The sequence below is a fragment of the Oncorhynchus tshawytscha genome, linkage group LG16 (genome assembly GCF_018296145.1).
Source record: "Oncorhynchus tshawytscha isolate Ot180627B linkage group LG16, Otsh_v2.0, whole genome shotgun sequence".
Classification (NCBI taxonomy): domain Eukaryota; kingdom Metazoa; phylum Chordata; class Actinopteri; order Salmoniformes; family Salmonidae; genus Oncorhynchus; species Oncorhynchus tshawytscha.
Window position 1 is genome coordinate 6,483,231 of NC_056444.1, and position 22,024 is coordinate 6,505,254.

Sequence of the window (22,024 nt, forward strand, 5' to 3'; positions counted from 1 at the left end):
TTTAACTATGCCACTTGGTTTACATACTTATCTCATATGTATATACTGTACTCGATATCATCTACTGTATCTTGCCTATGCTGCTCTGTACCATCACTCATTCATATATCCTTATGTACATATTCTTTATCCCTTACACTGTGTATAAGACAGTAGTTTTTTTGGAATTGTTAGTTAGATTACTTGCTTGTTATTACTGCATTGTCGGAACTAGAAGCACAAGCATTTCGCTACACTCGCATTAACATCTGCTAACCATGTGTATGTGACAAATAAAATTTGATTTGATTTGATTTGATTTGAATCAGTGAATCTGTATTGGGTCTGATGTGTTTTTGTAGTTGTTAGTATTATTGAACAGGAAGGAAGAAGACAGACCCAGCAGCTCCATGACGTCGTCCTCATCTTCCATCTCCTCCTCTGTGAGTGAGGGGGCGGAGCTATGGGTGGAGTCAAAGGATTCTTGGGACAACATGGCCGCCAGGAGCCTCTTGTGGTGCTGCTGCTGCTGCTTCAACCCTTTACTCTTCCCACTGCAGAGACAGGAAGGGGAGTGGTTATAACAGGATGGGGAGTGGTTACAACAGGAAGGGGAGTGGTTCAAACAGGAAGAGGAGTGGTTCAAACAGGAAGGGGAGTGGTTCAAACAGGAAGGGGAGTGGTTCAAACAGGAAGGGGAGTGGTTACAGCAGGGGGGTGGGGTTAAACTAAGAAGGGGAGGAGTTAGGGGACCTAGGTTAGGTTGGATAGGATATTATATCCACAGCCAAGAGTTTTTCCTGGTATGTTTAGATGGCCAGGAAAAAGGGTGGCAGGTTGCCTCGCGGTTAGAGAGTTGCGCTAGCTAAATCCCAGAGCTGACAAGATGAAACAACTGTCAAATGTCCTTGATCACATTGTTATTATTACCATTGTCAATGTGTCCTTGATCACATTGTTATTATTACCATTGTTATTATTACCATTGTCAATGTGTCCAGGATCACATTGTGAAACATGTGAAACAGACTGGTAACAAGGCTGAGAGAGAGAGAGACAGAGAAAGCGAGAGCACGTGAGAGGCCTAATCATAAGTACACTATATATATATTATAATAATTATAAATTGGGTGGTTCGAGCCCTGAATGCTGATTGGCTGACAGCCGTGATATATCAGACATTATAAACTGGGTGGTTCGAGCCCTGAATGCTGATTGGCTGACAGCCGTGGTATATCAGACCATATACCACAAGTATGACAAAACATTGTTACTGCTCTAATTATATTGGTAACCAGTTTATAATAGCAATAAGGCACCTCAGGAGTTTGTGGTATATGGCACATCCAGGTACTCCGCGTTGCGTGGTGTATAAGAACAGCCTTTAGCTGTGGTATATTGGCCATATACCACACCCTCTCAGGCCTTATTAATTAAGTATGTGGACACCCCTTCAAATTGATGGATTCGGCTATTTCAGCCACACCGGTTGCTGACAGGTGAATAAAATTGAGCACGCAGCCATGCAATCTCCATAGACAAACATTGGCAGTAGAATGGCCTTACTGAAGAGCTCAGTGACTTTCAATGTGGCAACGTCATAGGATGCCACCTTTCCAACATATCAGTTTGCCCAGTTTCTGCCCTACTAGAGCTGCCCCGGTCAACTGTAAGTGGTGTCATTGTGAAGTGGAAATCTCTAGGAGCAACAATGGCTCAGCCGCGAAGTGGTAGGCCACATAATATCACAGAACGTGACCGCTGAGTGCTGAAGCGCGTAGCGCTTAAAAATCGCCTGTCCTCGGTTACAACGCTCACTGCCGAGTTCCAAACTGCCTCCGGAAGCAACGTCTGCCACTATAACATTCTAACCCCTTCTACTGCCACTATAACATTCTAACCCCTTCTACTGCCACTATAACAGTTCCAAACTGCCTCCGGAAGCAACGCCACTCTAACCCCTTCTACTGCCACTATAACATTAACCCCTTCTACTGCCACATTCTAACCCCTTCTACTGCCACTATAACATTCTAACCCCTGCCACTATAACATTCTAACCCCTTCTACTGCCACTATAACATTCTAACCCCTTCTACTGCCACTATAACATTCTAACCCCTTCTACTGCCACTATAACATTCTAACCCCTTCTACTGCCACTATAACATTCTAACCCCTTCTACTGCCACTATAACATTCTAACCCCTTCTACTGCCACTATAACATTCTAAACCTTTCTTCTACTACTTGTACTATACGCACAATAACTGTTTTTGTCGGGAGCTTCATGAAATGTGTTTCCAGGGCCAAGCAGCCGCATACAAGATCAACAACGAGCAATGCCAAGCGTCGGCTGTAGTGGTGTAAAGCTGAGTGTGCGTGTGCGTCTGCTTGTCTGTGTCTGTGTGTGTGCGTGTGCTATTATCAGGTTGCTGGATGGAATCCCCAAGCTGACAAGGTAAAAGTGAAAAAGTGGTACTAAATCTTTCACATAAAGTCAAGAGGCTGGCTGGGTGGACGGTGGGAGCATCTCACTCTCTGAGAGAGAGACACAGAACCTTTCTCAAATCGTTTTGGCTCTATAACAAAGAACAAACTGCAAAAAAAATATACATCATCACAATACAAACATTCACCTCAAAAAGCCTCTGATGTTGATGGTATCCTTAATGAAATTATAAAATATTACAGACCATAAATTCCAATTGGCTATACTAAAACTCTTTAACATTATCCTCAGCTTTGGCATCTTCCCTAATATTTAGAATCAAAGACTGTTCACCCATATCCACAAAAAAATCTGAAGATCTCATACAACGCCGTGTACTACTCCCTTCACAGAACAGCGCAAACTGGCTCTAACCAGAATAGAAAGAAGGATGGGTGGCCTCGGTGCACAACTGAGCAAGAGGACAAGTACATTAGAGTGTCTAGTTTGACACTCTAATGTACAAGTCCTCAACTGGCAGCTTCATTAAATAGTACCCGCAAAACACCAGTCTCAACGTCAACAGTGAAGACGCGACTCCGGGATGCTGGCCTTCTAGGCAGAGTTCCTCTGTCCAGTGTCTGTGTTCTTTTGCCTATCTTTAATCTTTTTTTTTTATTGGTCAGTCTGAGAGATGGCTTTTTCTTTGCAACTCTGCCTAGAAGGCCAGCATCCCGGAGTCGCCTCTTCACTGTTGATGTTGAGACTGGACAGAGGAACTCTGCCTAGAAGGCCAGCATCGCGGAGTCGCCTCTTCACTGTTGACGTTGAGACTGGACAGAGGAACTCTGCCTAGAAGGCCAGCATCCCGGAGTCGCGTCTTCACTGTTGACGTTGAGACTGGTGTTTTACGGGCGTCAGTAATATTCTATGGCATGTTAGAATTGTGCCAACCACTGGTACCATTAATGCTTGTTTGACCACCAGAGGGCATCTTTGAGAAGCATTTAATAGCCTTCAATATTGTCTGTACGAGTCAATTTAAAACCTGTATGCAGGCTATGGAAAAACGGGGACATTTTTCAGCTTCCAGGAATTGTGTAAGATCCTTGTGACATGGGGCCGTGCTGAAACATGAGGTGATGGAGGGGGATGAATGGCACGACAATGGGCCTCAGGATCTCATCGTGCTGAAACATGAGGTGATAGAGGCGGATGAATGGCATGACGATGGGCCTCAGGATCTCGACACTGTATCTCGGGTGCATGCAAATTACCATCGATAAATGCAATTGTTTTCATTGTCTGTCGCTTATGCCTGCCCATACCATAACCCCACCTCCACCATGGGGCACTCTGTTCACAACGTTGACATCAGCAAACCACTCGCCCACTCAATGCCATACACGCTGTCTGCCATACGCACAGTTCAGTTGAAACTGCAATTCATCCGTGAAGAACACACTTCTCCAACTGAAGGTGAGTATTTGACCACTGAATTCGGTTACGATGCCAAGCTGCAGTCAGTTCAAGACCCTGGCGAGCACGCAGATGAGCTTCCCTGAGACAGTTTTTGACAGTTTGTGCAGAAATTATTCAGTTGTGCAAACCCACAGGTTCCTCAGCTGTCTAGAAGGCTGGTCTCAGACGATCACGCGTGTGGAGGTCCCGGGCTGGCATGGTTACACGTGGTCTGTGGTTCGAGAGACCGGTTGGACGTACTGCTAAATTCTCTAAAACGACGTTGGAGACGGCTTATGGTAGAGAAATGAACATTAAATTACTTGGCAGCAGCTCTGGTGGACATTCCTGAGACATCAGCGGCATTGTGTTACGTGACAAAACGGCACATTTTAGAGTGGCTTTTTATTGTCCCCCAGCACAAGGCGCACCTGTGTAATGATCATACTGTTTAATCAGCTCCTTGATATGCCACACCTGTCAGGTGGATGGATTATCTTGGGAAAGCAGAAATGCTCACTAACAGGGATGTAAGCACATCGGTGAACAACATTTTAGAGAAATAAGCTTTTTGTGGGTATTGAACATTTCTGGGTCTTTTATTTCAGCTCATGAAACATAGTACCAACACTTTACATGTTGCGTTCATATTTTTGATGATTGTTTTATTATTATATATTATATAAATATTATATAATTATTATATATTATTGTATTATACGGTGCATTCAGAAAGTATTCAGACCCCTTGACTTTTTCCACATTTTGTTATGTTACAGCCTTATTCTAAAATGGATTAAATAGTTTTTTGCCCCTCATCAATCTAAACCCAATACCCCATAATGACATCACAATACCCCATAATGACATCACAATAGCCCATAATGACATAAACAGTTTTGTAGAAATTTGTGCTAATTTATAAAACCAATAAAACTGAAATATCACATTTTACATGAGTATTCAGACCCTTTACTCAGTACTCTGTTGAAGTAACTTTTGCAGTGATTACAGCCTAGAGTCTTCTTGAGTATGATGCTACAAGCTTGGCACACCTGTATTTGGGGAGTTTCTCCCATTCTTCTATGCAGATCCTCTCAAGCTCTGTCAGGTTTGGATGGGGAGTGTTGGTGCAAAGCTGGGCCACTCAAGGACATTCAGAGACTTGTCCCGAAGCCACTCCTGCGTTGTCTTGGCTGTGTGCTTAAGGTCGTGTCCTGTTGGAAGGTGAACATTCGCCCCAGTCTGAGGTCCTGAGCGCTCTGGAACAGGTTTTCATCAAGGATCTCTCTGTAATTTTCTCCGTTCATCTTTTCCTCGATCATGACTAGTCTCCCAGTCCCTGCCGCTGAAAAACATCCCCACAGCATGATGCTGCCACCACCACACTTCGCTGTAGGGATGGTGCCAGGTTTCCGCCAGACATGACATTTGGCATTCAGGCCAAAGCTTTCAATCTTGGTTTCATCAGAGGCCTGATTGGTAGAGTGCTGCAGAGATGGTTGTCCTTCTGGAAGGTTCTCCCATCTCCATAGAGGAACTCTGGAGCTCTGTCAGAGTGACCATCGGGTTCTTGGTCACCTCCCTGACCAAGGCCCTTCTCCCCCGTTTACTCAGTTTGGCCGGTCAGTTCTAGTAAGAGTCTTGGTGGATCTGAACTTCTTCAATTTACAAATGATGGAGGTCACTGTGTTCTTGGGGACCTTCAATAACTGCAGAAATGTTTTGGTACAGAAATGTTTTGATACCCTTCCCCAGATCTGTGCCTCGACACAATCCTGTCTCGGAGCTCTACGGACGATTCCTTCGATATCATTGCTTGTTTTTATCTCTGACATGCACTGTCAACTTATATAGACAGGTGTGTGCCTTTCCAAATCATGTCCAATTGAATTTTCCACAGGTGGATTCCAATTAAGTTGTAGAAACATCTCAAGGATGATTCATGGAAACAGGATGCACCTGAGCTTAATTTATAGTCTCATAACTAAGGGTCTGAATACTTATGTAAATAAGGTATTTCTGTTTCTTATTTTTTAAATAATTTGCAAAAAAAAATCTAAAAACCTGTGGGGTTATTGTGTGTAGATTGATGAGAAAAAATGTTTTATTTACTCCATTTTAGAATACGGATATAATGTAATAAATATAATGTAAAAAAATGTTTGAAAAAGTCAAGGGGTCTGAATACTTCCCAAAGGTACTGAACAAAAATATAAATACAACATGTGAAGTGTTGGTCCCATGTTTCATCATCTGAAATAAAAGATCCCAGAAATGTTCCAGCTTAATTGGCACGTATAAATTCAGTATATATTATAATTATTATTACATACACGCGCACACACACACATCTTTCCCCAATCTGATACCCCAAACAACAGGATGTCTCCCACTAATCAAATGATGGAATAACCTAATGAGGTTTCAAACAGCAGTGTGTGTGTGTGTGTGTGTGTGTGTGTGTGTGTGTGATTTATGATTTAATATCTGATCCTCTCTAATTAGCTACTTCCCAAATGGTCACCTAACACGGAGCGCGCGCACACACACACACCGCCTCCTCACAGTCCCACAGTTAATATCACCGCGGCAACATCTGGAAGTGGGCCTTGAGAGAGAGGGGGGCGGGGGCGGGCAGCCTGTGCAGTTTTACAAAAAACATTAATTTAGATTAGATTGGATTACTTTAATAGTAGTGGGTTATATAACACCAAAAAGGCAGGAATCCCCTTTACATAGACTGACTTCGTCTAGCCTGAGTGCCAGTCGGTTTGTGCCATCATGCCAACTCTAGCCTGAGTGCCAGTCGGTTTGTGCCATCATGCCAACTCTAGCCTGAGTGCCAGTCGGTTTGTGCCATCATGCCAACTCTAGCCTGAGTGCCAGTCGGTTTGTGCCATCATGCCATCTCTAGCCTGAGTGCCAGTCGGTTTGTGCCATCATGCCAACTCTAGCCTGAGTGCCAGTCGGTTTGTGCCATCATGCCAACTCTAGCCTGAGTGCCAGTCGGTTTGTGCCATCATGCCAACTCTAGCCTGAGTGCCAGTCGGTTTGTGCCATCATGCCAACTCTAGCCTGAGTGCCAGTCGGTTTGTGCCATCATGCCAACTCTAGCCTGAATGCCAGTCGGTTTGTGCCATCATGCCATCTCTAGCCTGAGTGCCAGTTGGTTTGTGCCATCATGCCAACTCTAGCCTGAGTGCCAGTCGGTTTGTGCCATCATGCCAACTCTAGCCTGAGTGCCAGTCGGTTTGTGCCATCATGCCAACTCTAGCCTGAGTGCCAGTCGGTTTGTGCCATCATGCCAACTCTAGCCTGAGTGCCAGTCGGTTTGTGCCATCATGCCAACTCTAGCCTGAGTGCCAGTCGGTTTGTGCTATCATGCCAACTCTAGCCTGAGTGCCAGTCGGTTTGTGCCATCATGCCAACTCTAGCCTGAGTGCCAGTCGGTTTGTGCCATCATGCCAACTCATTCAAAACGTTTGGCTTCAGAAGGTAGAGCAACGGAGACGGAAAGAAGACAAAAAAAAACAGATCTGGGAACCAGGCTAATAACTTGGGAATTTAAAAAGTGTCTGAGCCTAGCTCAACGAGGTTTAGCTGTAGTAGTCCGTGGTAAATCGGGGTACAGCGTCATTCAGACACATGTTTTGATCCGGGTTGTGAAATAGGTTTCAAGCTGCTGATTCCAAAAGGGCTATTCCTGAGGCTACCCGGAATGACGACAAACAAGGCTGCGTCCCAATTGTCACCCCAATACATATATTATGCACTTCCTTTGACCAGAGCCCTATGGGTAGTGCACTATATAGGGACTAGGGTGCCTTTCAGGACAAAGACAAAGTCCCCTTCTCCATTCCAGCTAGAGCATAAATCAATCTGAATTGGCACACACACACACAAACACACACACACACACACACACACACAAAAACCACCACCCCCTCCGACACACACACTCACACTCCTCCCCTCTCCTCCACACACACACACACACATTACACACAAACACACACCCTTCCCTTTCTCTCCTACCTTCCGGCAGGGCTGCTATCAGCGCTCCCCCAAGCCTCAGTCTTGGTCCTGGGGACTGGGGGTTGGAGCATCTCTGCTGCCAGTGGGTCGGGGTCTTCCTCCTCCCTGCCCACCCACTCTCCCACCACCCTGGGCTGCAGCACTGAGTTATACCCCCCCAGGTCCTGGAGGGAGGGGGACAAAGGGAGAGAAAAAGAGAGAGATTGTCATATGGACATTACATTCAGAGTGTTTGACGATGATACTTCCATGCCAGATATGAAATATAGACGGAATCAAAACCAAGTGGGAGGTATTTTATTTTACTAGGCAAGTCAGTTAAGAACAAATTCTTATTTTCAATGACGGCCTAGGAACAGTGGGTTAACTGCCTGTTCAGAGGCAGAACGACAGATTTGTACCTTGTCAGCTTGGGGGTTTGAACTTGCAACCTTCACACACCAACGCTCTAACCACTAGGCTACCCTGCCGTATCATGAGAGATCATGAGAATGGGGGAAGTGCAATACAACCCAAACATCAATACAACCCAATGCACCCCAAAACAACCCAATACAACCCAAACACACCCCAAAACAACCCAATACAACCCAAACACACCCCAAAACAACCCAATACAACCCAAAACATCAATACAACCCAATACAACCCAATAAGAACCAATACAACCCAAAGCAACCCAAACATCAATACAACCCAATACAACCCAAAGCAACCCAATACAACCCAATACAACCCAAACACACCCCAAAACAATCCAATACAACCCAAACACACCCCAAAACAATCCAATACAACATAATACAACCCAAACATCAATACAACCCAACAGGTGTAGTAGACCTTACAGTGAAATGCTTCTTATAAGCCTTTAACCAACAATGCAGTAAAAAAAAAAGAGATAAGAATAACAAATAGCGAGACTATATACAGGGGGTACTGTTACAGAGTCAATGTGGAGGCTATATACAGGGGGTACTGTTACAGAGTCAATGTGGAGGCTATATACAGGGGGTACTGTTACAGAGTCAATGTGGAGGCTATATACAGGGGGTACTGTTACAGAGTCAACGTGGAGGCTATATACAGAGGGTACTGTTACAGAGTCAATGTGGAGGCTATATACAGGGGGTACTGTTACAGAGTCAATGTGGAGGCTATATACAGGGGGTACTGTTACAGAGTCAATGTGGAGGCTATATACAGAGGGTACTGTTACAGAGTCAATGTGGAGGCTATATACAGGGGGTACTGTTACAGAGTCAATGTGGAGGCTATATACAGGGGGTACTGTTGCAGAGTCAATGTGGAGGCTATATACAGGGGGTACTGTTACAGAGTCAATGTGGAGGCTATATACAGGGGGTACTGTTACAGAGTCAATGTGGAGGCTATATACAGGGGGTACCGGTACAGAGTCAATGTGGAGACTATATACAGGGGGTACTGTTACAGTGTCAATGTGGAGGCTATATACAGGGGGTACCGGTACAGAGTCAATGTGGAGACTATATACAGGGGGTACTGTTACAGAGTCAATGTGGAGGCTATATACAGGGGGTACCGGTACAGAGTCAATGTGGAGGCTATATACAGGGTGTTACGGTACAGAGTCAATGTGGAGACTATATACAGGGGGTACTGTTACAGTGTCAATGTGGAGGCTATATACAGGGGGTACCGGTACAGAGTCAATGTGGAGACTATATACAGGGGGTACTGTTACAGAGTCAATGTGGAGACTATATACAGGGGGTACTGTTACAGTGTCAATGTGGAGGCTATATACAGGGGGTACCGGTACAGAGTCAATGTGGAGACTATATACAGGGGGTACTGTTACAGAGTCAATGTGGAGGCTATATACAGGGGGTACCGGTACAGAGTCAATGTGGAGGCTATATACAGGGTGTTACGGTACAGAGTCAATGTGGAGACTATATACAGGGGGTACCGGTACAGAGTCAATGTGGAGACTATATACAGGGGGTACTGTTACAGAGTCAATGTGGAGGCTATATACAGGGGGTACCGGTACAGAGTCAATGTGGAGGCTATATACAGGGGGTACCGGTACAGAGTCAATGTGGAGACTATATACAGGGGGTACCGGTACAGAGTCAATGTGGAGACTATATACAGGGGGTACTGTTACAGAGTCAATGTGGATGGTATATACAGGAGGTACCAGTACAGAGTCAATGTGGAGGCTATATACAGGTGGTACCGGTACAGAGTCAATGTGGAGGCTATATACAGGTATTACCGGTACAGAGTCAATGTGGAGGCTGTATACAGGAGGTACCGGAACAGAGTCAATGTGGATGCTATATACAGGGGTTACCAGTACAGAGTCAATGTGGAGGGTATATACAGGAGGTATCGGTACAGCGTCAATGTGGAGGGTATATACAGGAGGTACCGGAACAGAGTCAATGTGGAGGCTATATACAGGGGGTACCGGTACAGAGTCAATGTGGAGGCTATATACAGGGGTTACCAGTACAGAGTCAATGTGGAGGGTATATACAGGAGGTACCGGTACAGAGTCAATGTGGAGGCTATATACAGGGGGTATTGGTACAGAGTCAATGTGGAGGCTATATACAGGGGGGTATTGTACAGAGTCAATGTGGAGGCTATATACAGGGGGTACTGGTACAGAGTCAATGTGGAGGCTATATACAGGGGGTATTGTACAGAGTCAATGTGGAGGCTATATACAGGGGGTGCCGGTACCGAGTCAATGTGGAGGCTATATACAGGAGGTGCCAGTACAGAGTCAATGTGGAGACTATATACAGGAGGTACCGGTACCGAGTCAATGTGGAGGCTATATACAGGAGGTACCGGTACAGAGTCAATATAGAGGTTATATAAAGGAGGTACCGGTACCGAGTCAATGTGGAGGCTACATACAGGAGGTACCGGTACCGAGTCAATGTGGAGGCTATATACAGGAGGTGCCGGTACCGAGTCAATGTGGAGGCTATATACAGGAGGTACCGGTACCGAGTCAATGTGGAGGCTATATACAGGAGGTACCGGTACCGAGTCAATGTGGAGGCTATATACAGGAGGTACCGGTACCGAGTCAATGTGGAGGCTATATACAGGAGGTACCGGTACCGAGTCAATGTGGAGGCTATATACAGGGGGTACCGGTACAGAGTCAATGTGGAGGCTATATACAGGGGGGTATTGTACAGAGTCAATGTGGAGGCTATATACAGGGGGTACTGGTACAGAGTCAATGTGGAGGCTATATACAGGGGGTATTGTACAGAGTCAATGTGGAGGCTATATACAGGGGGTGCCGGTACCGAGTCAATGTGGAGGCTATATACAGGAGGTGCCAGTACAGAGTCAATGTGGAGACTATATACAGGAGGTACCGGTACCGAGTCAATGTGGAGGCTATATACAGGAGGTACCGGTACCGAGTCAATGTGGAGGCTATATACAGGAGGTACCGGTACCGAGTCAATGTGGAGGCTATATACAGGAGGTACCGGTACCGAGTCAATGTGGAGGCTATATACAGGAGGTACCGGTACAGAGTCAATATAGAGGTTATATAAAGGAGGTACCGGTACCGAGTCAATGTGGAGGCTATATACAGGGGGTACCGGTACAGAGTCAATGTGGAGGCTATATACAGGGGGTACCGGTACAGAGTCAATGTAGAGGCTATATACAGGAGGTACCGGTACCGAGTCAATGTGGAGGCTATATATACAGGGGGTACGGTACAGAGTCAATGTGGAGGCTATATACAGGAGGTACCGGTACAGAGTCAATGTGGAGGCTATATACAGGAGGTACCGGTACAGAGTCAATGTGGAGGCTATATACAGGAGGTACCGGTACAGAGTCAATGTGGAGGCTATATACAGGAGGTACCGGTACAGAGTCAATGTGGAGGCTATATACAGGGGTACCGTACAGAGTCAATGTGGAGGCTATATACAGGGGTACCGGTACAGAGTCAATGTGGAGGCTATATACAGGGGGTATTGTACAGAGTCAATGTGGAGGCTATATACAGGGGTACCGGTACAGAGTCAATGTGGAGGCTATATACAGGGGGTATTGTACAGAGTCAATGTGGAGGCTATATACAGGGGGTGCCGGTACAGAGTCAATGTGGAGGCTATATACAGGAGGTACCGGTACAGAGTCAATGTGGAGGCTATATACAGGAGGTACCGGTACAGAGTCAATGTGGAGGCTATATACAGGAGGTACCGGTACAGAGTCAATGTGGAGGCTATATACAGGAGGTACCGGTACAGAGTCAATGTGGAGGCTATATACAGGAGGTACCGGTACAGAGTCAATGTGGAGGCTATATACAGGAGGTACCGGTACAGAGTCAATGTGGAGGCTATATACAGGAGGTACCGGTACAGAGTCAATGTGGAGGCTATATACAGGAGGTACCGGTACAGAGTCAATGTGGAGGCTATATACAGGAGGTACCGGTACTGAGTCAATGTGGAGGCTATATACAGGAGGTACCGGTACCGAGTCAATGTGGAGGCTATATACAGGGGGTACCGGTACAGAGTCAATGTGGAGGCTATATACAGGGGGTACCGGTACAGAGTCAATGTGGAGGCTATATACAGGGGGTACTGGTACAGAGTCAATGTGGAGGCTATATACAGGGGGTATTGTACAGAGTCAATGTGGAGGCTATATACAGGGGGTGCCGGTACAGAGTCAATGTGGAGGCTATATACAGGAGGTACCGGTACAGAGTCAATGTGGAGGCTATATACAGGGGGTACCGGTACAGAGTCAATGTGGAGGCTATATACAGGAGGTACCGGTACAGAGTCAATGTGGAGGCTATATACAGGAGGTACCGGTACAGAGTCAATGTGGAGGCTATATACAGGAGGTACCGGTACAGAGTCAATGTGGAGGCTATATACAGGAGGTACCGGTACAGAGTCAATGTGGAGGCTATATACAGGAGGTACCGGTACAGAGTCAATGTGGAGGCTATATACAGGAGGTACCGGAACAGAGTCAATGTGGAGGCTATATACAGGAGGTACCGGTACAGAGTCAATGTGGAGGCTATATACAGGGGTACCGGTACAGAGTCAATGTGGAGGCTATATACAGGAGGTACCGGTACAGAGTCAATGTGGAGGCTATATACAGGGGGTACCGGTACAGAGTCAATGTGGAGGCTATATACAGGGGGTACCGGTACAGAGTCAATGTGGAGGCTATATACAGGGGGTACCGGTACAGAGTCAATGTGGAGGCTATATACAGGGGTACCGGTACAGAGTCAATGTGGAGGCTATATACAGGGGGTATTGTACAGAGTCAATGTGGAGGCTATATACAGGGGTACCGGTACAGAGTCAATGTGGAGGCTATATACAGGGGGTATTGTACAGAGTCAATGTGGAGGCTATATACAGGGGGTACCGGTACAGAGTCAATGTGGAGGCTATATACAGGGGTACCGGTACAGAGTCAATGTGGAGGCTATATACAGGGGGTATTGTACAGAGTCAATGTGGAGGCTATATACAGGGGTACCGGTACAGAGTCAATGTGGAGGCTATATACAGGGGGTATTGTACAGAGTCAATGTGGAGGCTATATACAGGGGTGCCGGTACAGAGTCAATGTGGAGGCTATATACAGGGGGTACCGGTACAGAGTCAATGTGGAGGCTATATACAGGGGGTATTGTACAGAGTCAATGTGGAGGCTATATACAGGAGGTACCGGTACAGAGTCAATGTGGAGGCTATATACAGGAGGTACCGGTACAGAGTCAATGTGGAGGCTATATACAGGAGGTACCGGTACAGAGTCAATGTGGAGGCTATATACAGGAGGTGCCGGTACAGAGTCAATGTGGAGGCTATATACAGGAGGTACCGGTACCGAGTCAATGTGGAGGAGTCAATGTATATACAGGAGGTACCGGTACAGAGTCAATGTGGAGGCTATATACAGGAGGTACCGGTACAGAGTCAATGTGGAGGCTATATACAGGAGGTACCGGTACAGAGTCAATGTGGAGGCTATATACAGGAGGTACCAGTACACAGTCAATGTGGAGGCTATATACAGGAGGTACTGGAACAGAGTCAATGTGGAGGCTATATACAGGTATTACCGGTACAGAGTCAATGTGGAGGCTATATACAGGAGGTACCGGAACAGAGTCAATGTGGAGGCTATATACAGGTATTACCGGTACAGAGTCAATGTGGAGGCTATATACAGGAGGTACCGGTACAGAGTCAATGTGGAGGCTATATACAGGAGGTACCGGTACAGAGTCAATGTGGAGGCTATATACAGGGGTACCGGTACAGAGTCAATGTGGAGGCTATATACAGGGGTACCGGTACAGAGTCAATGTGGAGGCTATATACAGGGGGTATTGTACAGAGTCAATGTGGAGGCTATATACAGGAGGTACCGGTACAGAGTCAATGTGGAGGCTATATACAGGAGGTATTGTACAGAGTCAATGTGGAGGCTATATACAGGGGGTACCGGTACAGAGTCAATGTGGAGGCTATATACAGGGGGTACCGGTACAGAGTCAATGTGGAGGCTATATACAGGAGGTACCGGTACAGAGTCAATGTGGAGGCTATATACAGGAGGTACCGGTACAGAGTCAATGTGGAGGCTATATACAGGGGGGGTACTATATACAGAGTCACAGATGTGGAGGCTATATACAGGGGTACCGGTACAGAGTCAATGTGGAGGCTATATACAGGGGGTACCGGTACAGAGTCAATGTGGAGGCTATATACAGGGGGTACCGGTACAGAGTCAATGTGGAGGCTATATACAGGGGGTACCGGTACAGAGTCAATGTGGAGGCTATATACAGGGGGTACCGGTACAGAGTCAATGTGGAGGCTATATACAGGGGGTACCGGTACAGAGTCAATGTGGAGGCTATATACAGGGGGTACCGGTACAGAGTCAATGTGGAGGCTATATACAGGGGTACCGGTACAGAGTCAATGTGGAGGCTATATACAGGGGGTACCGGTACAGAGTCAATGTGGAGGCTATATACAGGGGTATTGTACAGAGTCAATGTGGAGGCTATATACAGGAGGTACCGGTACAGAGTCAATGTGGAGGCTATATACAGGAGGTACCGGTACAGAGTCAATGTGGAGGCTATATACAGGAGGTACCGGTACAGAGTCAATGTGGAGGCTATATACAGGAGGTACCGGTACAGAGTCAATGTGGAGGCTATATACAGGAGGTACCGGTACAGAGTCAATGTGGAGGCTATATACAGGAGGTACCGGTACAGAGTCAATGTGGAGGCTATATACAGGAGGTACCGGTACAGAGTCAATGTGGAGGCTATATACAGGAGGTACCGGTACAGAGTCAATGTGGAGGCTATATACAGGGGGTACCGGTACAGAGTCAATGTGGAGGCTATATACAGGGGGTACCGGTACAGAGTCAATGTGGAGGCTATATACAGGGGGTACCGGTACAGAGTCAATGTGGAGGCTATATACAGGGGGTACCGGTACAGAGTCAATGTGGAGGCTATATACAGGGGGTACCGGTACAGAGTCAATGTGGAGGCTATATACAGGGGGTACCGGTACAGAGTCAATGTGGAGGCTATATACAGGGGGTACCGGTACAGAGTCAATGTGGAGGCTATATACAGGGGGTATTGTACAGAGTCAATGTGGAGGCTATATACAGGAGGTACCGGTACAGAGTCAATGTGGAGGCTATATACAGGGGGTATTGTACAGAGTCAATGTGGAGGCTATATACAGGGGGTACCGGTACAGAGTCAATGTGGAGGCTATATACAGGGGGTATTGTACAGAGTCAATGTGGAGGCTATATACAGGGGTACTGGTACAGAGTCAATGTGGAGGCTATATACAGGGGGTATTGTACAGAGTCAATGTGGAGGCTATATACAGGAGGTACCGGTACAGAGTCAATGTGGAGGCTATATACAGGAGGTGCCAGGTACAGAGTCAATGTGGAGGCTATATACAGGAGGTACCGGTACAGAGTCAATGTGGAGGCTATATACAGGAGGTACCGGTACAGAGTCAATGTGGAGGCTATATACAGGAGGTACCGGTACCGAGTCAATGTGGAGGCTATATACAGGAGGTACCGGTACAGAGTCAATGTGGAGGCTATATACAGGAGGTACCGGTACAGAGTCAATGTGGAGGCTATATACAGGAGGTACGGTACAGAGTCAATGTGGAGGCTATATACAGGGGGTACCGGTACAGAGTCAATGTGGAGGCTATATACAGGAGGTACCGGTACAGAGTCAATGTGGAGGCTATATACAGGGGGTAGCGGTACAGAGTCAATGTGGAGGCTATATACAGGAGGTACCGGTACAGAGTCAATGTGGAGGCTATATACAGGGGGTAGCGGTACAGAGTCAATGTGGAGGCTATATACAGGGGGTACCGGTACAGAGTCAATGTGGAGGCTATATACAGGGGGTACCGGTACAGAGTCAATGTGGAGGCTATATACAGGGGGTATTGTACAGAGTCAATGTGGAGGCTATATACAGGGGTACCGGTACAGAGTCAATGTGGAGGCTATATACAGGAGGTACCGGTACAGAGTCAATGTGGAGGCTATATACAGGGGGTACCGGTACAGAGTCAATGTGGAGGCTATATACAGGGGGTATTGTACAGAGTTAATGTGGAGTCTATATACAGGAGATACCAGTAGAGAGTTAATGTGGAGGCTGAATACAGGAGGTACCAGTACAGAGTCAATGTGGAGACTATATACAGGAGGTACCGGAACAGAGTCAATGTGGAGGCTATATACAGGAGGTACCAGTACAGAGTCAATATGGAGGCTATATACAGGGGGTACCAGTACAGTGTCAATGTGGAGGCTATATACAGGAGGTACCAGTACAGAGTCTATGTGGAGGCTATATACAGGGGGTACCGGTACAGAGTCAATGTGGAGGCTATATACAGGGGTACCGGTACAGAGTCAATGTGGAGGCTATATACAGGAGGTACCGGTACAGAGTCAATGTGGAGGCTATATACAGGGGTACCGGTACAGAGTCAATGTGGAGGCTATATACAGGAGGTACCGGTACAGAGTCAATGTGGAGGCTATATACAGGGGGTACTGGTACAGAGTCAATGTGGAGGCTATATACAGGAGGTACCGGTACAGAGTCAATGTGGAGGCTATATACAGGGGGTACCGGTACAGAGTCAATGTGGAGGCTATATACAGGGGGTATTGTACAGAGTCAATGTGGAGGCTATATACAGGGGTACCGGTACAGAGTCAATGTGGAGGCTATATACAGGGGGCCGGTACAGAGTCAATGTGGAGGCTATATACAGGAGGTACCGGTACAGAGTCAATGTGGAGGCTATATACAGGAGGGTACCAGTACAGAGTCAATGTGGAGGCTATATACAGGAGGTACCGGTACAGAGTCAATGTGGAGGCTATATACAGGGGTACCGGTACAGAGTCAATGTGGAGGCTATATACAGGAGGTACCGGTACAGAGTCAATGTGGAGGCTATATACAGGAGGTACCGGTACAGAGTCAATGTGGAGGCTATATACAGGGGTGTACCGGTACAGAGTCAATGTGGAGGCTATATACAGGAGGTACCGGTACAGAGTCAATGTGGAGGCTATATACAGGAGGTACCGGTACAGAGTCAATGTGGAGGCTATATACAGGAGGTACCGGTACAGAGTCAATGTGGAGGCTATATACAGGGGTACCGGTACAGAGTCAATGTGGAGGCTATATACAGGGGGTACCGGTACAGAGTCAATGTGGAGGCTATATACAGGAGGTACCGGTACAGAGTCAATGTGGAGGCTATATACAGGGGTACCGGTACAGAGTCAATGTGGAGGCTATATACAGGGGTACCGGTACAGAGTCAATGTGGAGGCTATATACAGGGGGTACCGGTACAGAGTCAATGTGGAGGCTATATACAGGGGGTACCGGTACAGAGTCAATGTGGAGGCTATATACAGGGGGTATTGGTACAGAGTCAATGTGGAGGCTATATACAGGGGGTACCGGTACAGAGTCAATGTGGAGGCTATATACAGGGGGTATTGTACAGAGTCAATGTGGAGGCTATATACAGGAGGTACCGGTACAGAGTCAATGTGGAGGCTATATACAGGGGGGTACCGGTACAGAGTCAATGTGGAGGCTATATACAGGGGTACCGGTACAGAGTCAATGTGGAGGCTATATACAGGGGGTACCGGTACAGAGTCAATGTGGAGGCTATATACAGGGGGTACCGGTACAGAGTCAATGTGGAGGCTATATACAGGAGGTACCGGTACAGAGTCAATGTGGAGGCTATATACAGGAGGTACCGGTACTGAGTCAATGTGGAGGCTATATACAGGGGGTACCGGTACAGAGTCAATGTGGAGGCTATATACAGGAGGTACCGGTACAGAGTCAATGTGGAGGCTATATACAGGAGGTACCGGTACAGAGTCAATGTGGAGGGCTATAGTCACAGGAGGTATACCGGTACAGAGTCAATGTGGAGGCTATATACAGGAGGTACCGGTACAGAGTCAATGTGGAGGCTATATACAGGAGGTACCGGTACAGAGTCAATGTGGAGGCTATATACAGGAGGTACGGTACAGAGTCAATGTGGAGGCTATATACAGGAGGTATTACCGGTACAGAGTCAATGTGGAGGCTATATACAGGGAGGTACCGGTACCAGAGTCAATGTGGAGGCTATATACAGGAGGTGCCGGTACAGAGTCAATGTGGAGGCTATATACAGGAGGTACCGGTACAGAGTCAATGTGGAGGCTATATACAGGAGGTACCGGTACAGAGTCAATGTGGAGGCTATATACAGGAGGTACCGGTACAGAGTCAATGTGGAGGCTATATACAGGGGGTACCGGTACAGAGTCAATGTGGAGGCTATATACAGGAGGGTACTGTACAGAGTCAATGTGGAGGCTATATACAGGGGGTACGGTACAGAGTCAATGTGGAGGCTATATACAGGGGGTGCCGGTACAGAGTCAATGTGGAGGCTATATACAGGGGTACCGGTACAGAGTCAATGTGGAGGCTATATACAGGGGTACCGGTACAGAGTCAATGTGGAGGCTATATACAGGGGTACCGGTACAGAGTCAATGTGGAGGCTATATACAGGGGTACCGGTACAGAGTCAATGTGGAGGCTATATACAGGAGGTACCGGTACAGAGTCAATGTGGAGGCTATATACAGGAGGTACCGGTACAGAGTCAATGTGGAGGCTATATACAGGGGTACCGGTACAGAGTCAATGTGGAGGCTATATACAGGGGGTACCGGTACAGAGTCAATGTGGAGGCTATATACAGGGGTACCGGTACAGAGTCAATGTGGAGGCTATATACAGGGGGTATTGTACAGAGTCAATGTGGAGGCTATATACAGGGGGTACCGGTACAGAGTCAATGTGGAGGCTATATACAGGGGGTACCGGTACAGAGTCAATGTGGAGGCTATATACAGGGGTACCGGTACAGAGTCAATGTGGAGGCTATATACAGGGGGTACGGTACAGAGTCAATGTGGAGGCTATATACAGGGGGTACCGGTACAGAGTCAATGTGGAGGCTATATACAGGGGTACCGGTACAGAGTCAATGTGGAGGCTATATACAGGGGTACCGGTACAGAGTCAATGTGGAGGCTATATACAGGGGTACCGGTACAGAGTCAATGTGGAGGCTATATACAGGGGTACCGGTACAGAGTCAATGTGGAGGCTATATACAGGGGGTACCGGTACAGAGTCAATGTGGAGGCTATATACAGGGGGTACCGGTACAGAGTCAATGTGGAGGCTATATACAGGGGTACCGGTACGAGAGTCAATGTGGAGGCTATATACAGGAGGTGCCGGTACAGAGTCAATGTGGAGGCTATATACAGGAGGTACCGGTACAGAGTCAATGTGGAGGCTATATACAGGGGTACCGGTACAGAGTCAATGTGGAGGCTATATACAGGGTACGGTACAGAGTCAATGTGGAGGCTATATACAGGAGGTACCGGTACAGAGTCAATGTGGAGGCTATATACAGGAGGTGCCGGTACAGAGTCAATGTGGAGGCTATATACAGGAGGTACCGGTACAGAGTCAATGTGGAGGCTATATACAGGGGTACCGGTACCGAGTCAATGTGGAGGCTATATACAGGAGGTACCGGTACAGAGTCAATGTGGAGGCTATATACAGGAGGTACCGGTACCAGAGTCAATGTGGAGGCTATATACAGGGGTGCCGGTACAGAGTCAATGTGGAGGCTATATACAGGAGGTACCGGTACAGAGTCAATGTGGAGGCTATATACAGGAGGTACCGGTACAGAGTCAATGTGGAGGCTATATACAGGAGGTACCGGTACAGAGTCAATGTGGAGACTATATACAGGGGGTACCGGTACAGAGTCAATGTGGAGGCTATATACTGGGGGTACCGGTACAGAGTCAATGTGGAGCTATATACAGGGGTATTGGTACAGAGTCAATGTGGAGGCTATATACAGGAGGTACTGGTACAGAGTCAATGTGGAGGCTATATACAGGGGTGTACCGGTACAGAGTCAATGTGGAGGCTATATACAGGGGTGCCGGTACAGAGTCAATGTGGAGGCTATATACAGGGGGTACCGGTACAGAGTCAATGTGGAGGCTATATACAGGAGGTACCGGTACAGAGTCAATGTGGAGGCTATATACAGGGGGTACCGGTACAGAGTCAATGTGGAGGCTATATACAGGGGTACCGGTACAGAGTCAATGTGGAGGCTATATACAGGGGGTACCGGTACAGAAGTCAATGTGGAGGGTACAGAGTCAATGTACTATATACAGGAGGTACGGTACAGAGTCAATGTGGAGGCTATATACAGGTGCACCGGCACAGAGTCAATGTGGAGCTATATACAGAGGTACCGTACAGAGTCAATGTGAGACTATATACAGGGCACCGGTACAGAGTCAATGTGGAGGCTATATACAGGAGGTACCGTTACAGAGTCAATGTGGAGCTATATACAGAGGTACGGTACAGAGTCAATGTGGAGAATATACAGGGGGTACCGGTACAGAGTCAATGTGGAGACTATATACAGGGGTACTGGTACAGAGTCAATGTGGAGACTATATACAGGGGTACCGGTACAGAGTCAATGTGGAAGCTATATACAGGAAGTACAATTCAGGAGTCCCAATATGGAGGAGCTATATACAGAGGTACCGGTACAGAGTCAATGTGGAGACTATACAGGTACCCCGGTACAGAGTCAATGTGGAGACTATATACAGTACGGTACAAGTGTGCAGAGAGCTATATACAAGGTGAGGCTATCAGGGGGTACCGGTACAGAGTCAATGTGGATGCTATATGACAGGGGGTACCTGGTACAGAGTCAATGTATGAGGCTATATACAGGGTGTACCGGTAAGAGTCAATGTGGAGGCTATACAGGGGTACCGGTAACAAGTCATGTGGAGGCTATATACAGGGGGGTACGCGTACAGAGTCAATGTGGAGGCTATATACAGGGGGTACCGGGTACAGAGTCCATGTGGAGTTTATATACAGGGGTACCGGTACAGAGTCAATGTGGAGGCTATATACAAGGGGGTACCGGTCATGAGTCAATGTGGAGGCTATATACAAGGGGGTACCGGTACAGAGTCCCCCAAAAATTTTTGTTTGGGAGGCTATATACAGGGGGTACCGGTAACAGAGTCAATTGGAGCTATATACAGGGGGTAACCGGTACAGGTCAATGTGGAGCTATAACAGTGTGTTACGGTCAGAGTCAATGTGGAGACTATATACAGTGGGTACCAGTACTGAGTCAGTGTGGAGGCTATATACAGGGTGTACCGTACAGGAGTCACTGTGGGGAGGCTATATACATGGGGTACCGTTACAGAGTCATGTGCGGCTATTACACGGGGGTACCGGTACAGAGTCAATGTGGAGGCCTATATACAGGGGGTACCGGTACAAGTCAATGT

The 22,024-nt window shown here is 47.1% G+C and overlaps 1 protein-coding gene across 1 annotated transcript in view; it reads right to left on the reverse strand.

The window, feature by feature from the left end:
• LOC112242105 (uncharacterized protein C8orf34 homolog) overlaps window positions 1–22,024 on the reverse strand; it is a 163,851-nt gene that overhangs the window by 92,643 nt on the left and 49,184 nt on the right. Inside the window, exons 6-7 of the mRNA XM_042298624.1 lie at window positions 7,910–8,073; window positions 379–533 (exon numbers count right to left, since the gene is read on the reverse strand). Of these exons, the coding sequence (XP_042154558.1) occupies window positions 379–533; window positions 7,910–8,073 (319 nt within the window). The remainder of the gene's footprint in view (window positions 1–378; window positions 534–7,909; window positions 8,074–22,024) is intronic.